Below are 557 nucleotides of genomic sequence, written 5' to 3'. Positions count from 1 at the left end.
CTTGGTCTCCCAACGTGCTGGGATTAGAGGCGTGAGCCACCGCACCCACCCTGTTTTATGTATTTTTAGTTTAGACAGGGTTTCGCCATGTTGGCCAGGTTGGTCTTGAACTCCAGAACTCAGATGATCCGCCCACCTCAGCCTCCCAAAGTGCTGAGATTACAGACAGAGCCACCACGCCCGGCCTGAAGCAGGTGTTTATGTCAGCGAGAGGTGCCACGTGGGTGGCCCAGCAAGTCAGGTGTTACCCTTTCTCTTCTATGGCCCCAGAGCTAAACCAGAGCTGCCCCTGGGAAGACGAGACTTACGACAACATCTGCAGGAAGTGTTTTGGGTGTGTCATGGTCTTGTACAGCAACTTGGCACCCTCGTCCAGGAGCTCACTGGCTGACAGGTGCAGGTGCTTCAAGGACTGGTTGGCTTTGAGGACATAGAAGAAATCAGCCCACTGCTCCGAGGTGGCACAGTGACCTCCCAACCTGTGAAAAGCGTGGGAAAAGTCATTCTTCTGGGAGGACAGAGTATAACCTATCAGCCTTTTCTTTTCTTTTTTTTTT

The 557-nt window shown here is 52.4% G+C and overlaps 1 protein-coding gene across 1 annotated transcript in view; it reads right to left on the bottom strand.

The window, feature by feature from the left end:
- The window catches only part of NLRP7 (NLR family, pyrin domain containing 7), a 33,105-nt gene that overhangs the window by 14,979 nt on the left and 17,569 nt on the right, over positions 1 to 557 (bottom strand). Inside the window, exon 4 of the mRNA XM_011932591.1 lies at positions 309 to 479. Coding sequence (XP_011787981.1) covers positions 309 to 479 — 171 coding nt within the window. The remainder of the gene's footprint in view (positions 1 to 308; positions 480 to 557) is intronic.

This window comes from Colobus angolensis, unplaced genomic scaffold (genome assembly GCF_000951035.1).
Source record: "Colobus angolensis palliatus isolate OR3802 unplaced genomic scaffold, Cang.pa_1.0 Scaffold96, whole genome shotgun sequence".
NCBI classification, from domain to species: Eukaryota; Metazoa; Chordata; class Mammalia; order Primates; family Cercopithecidae; genus Colobus; species Colobus angolensis.
The sequence above is the reverse complement of the archived record's forward strand: the minus strand, read 5'-3'. Positions and strand labels throughout refer to the sequence as shown.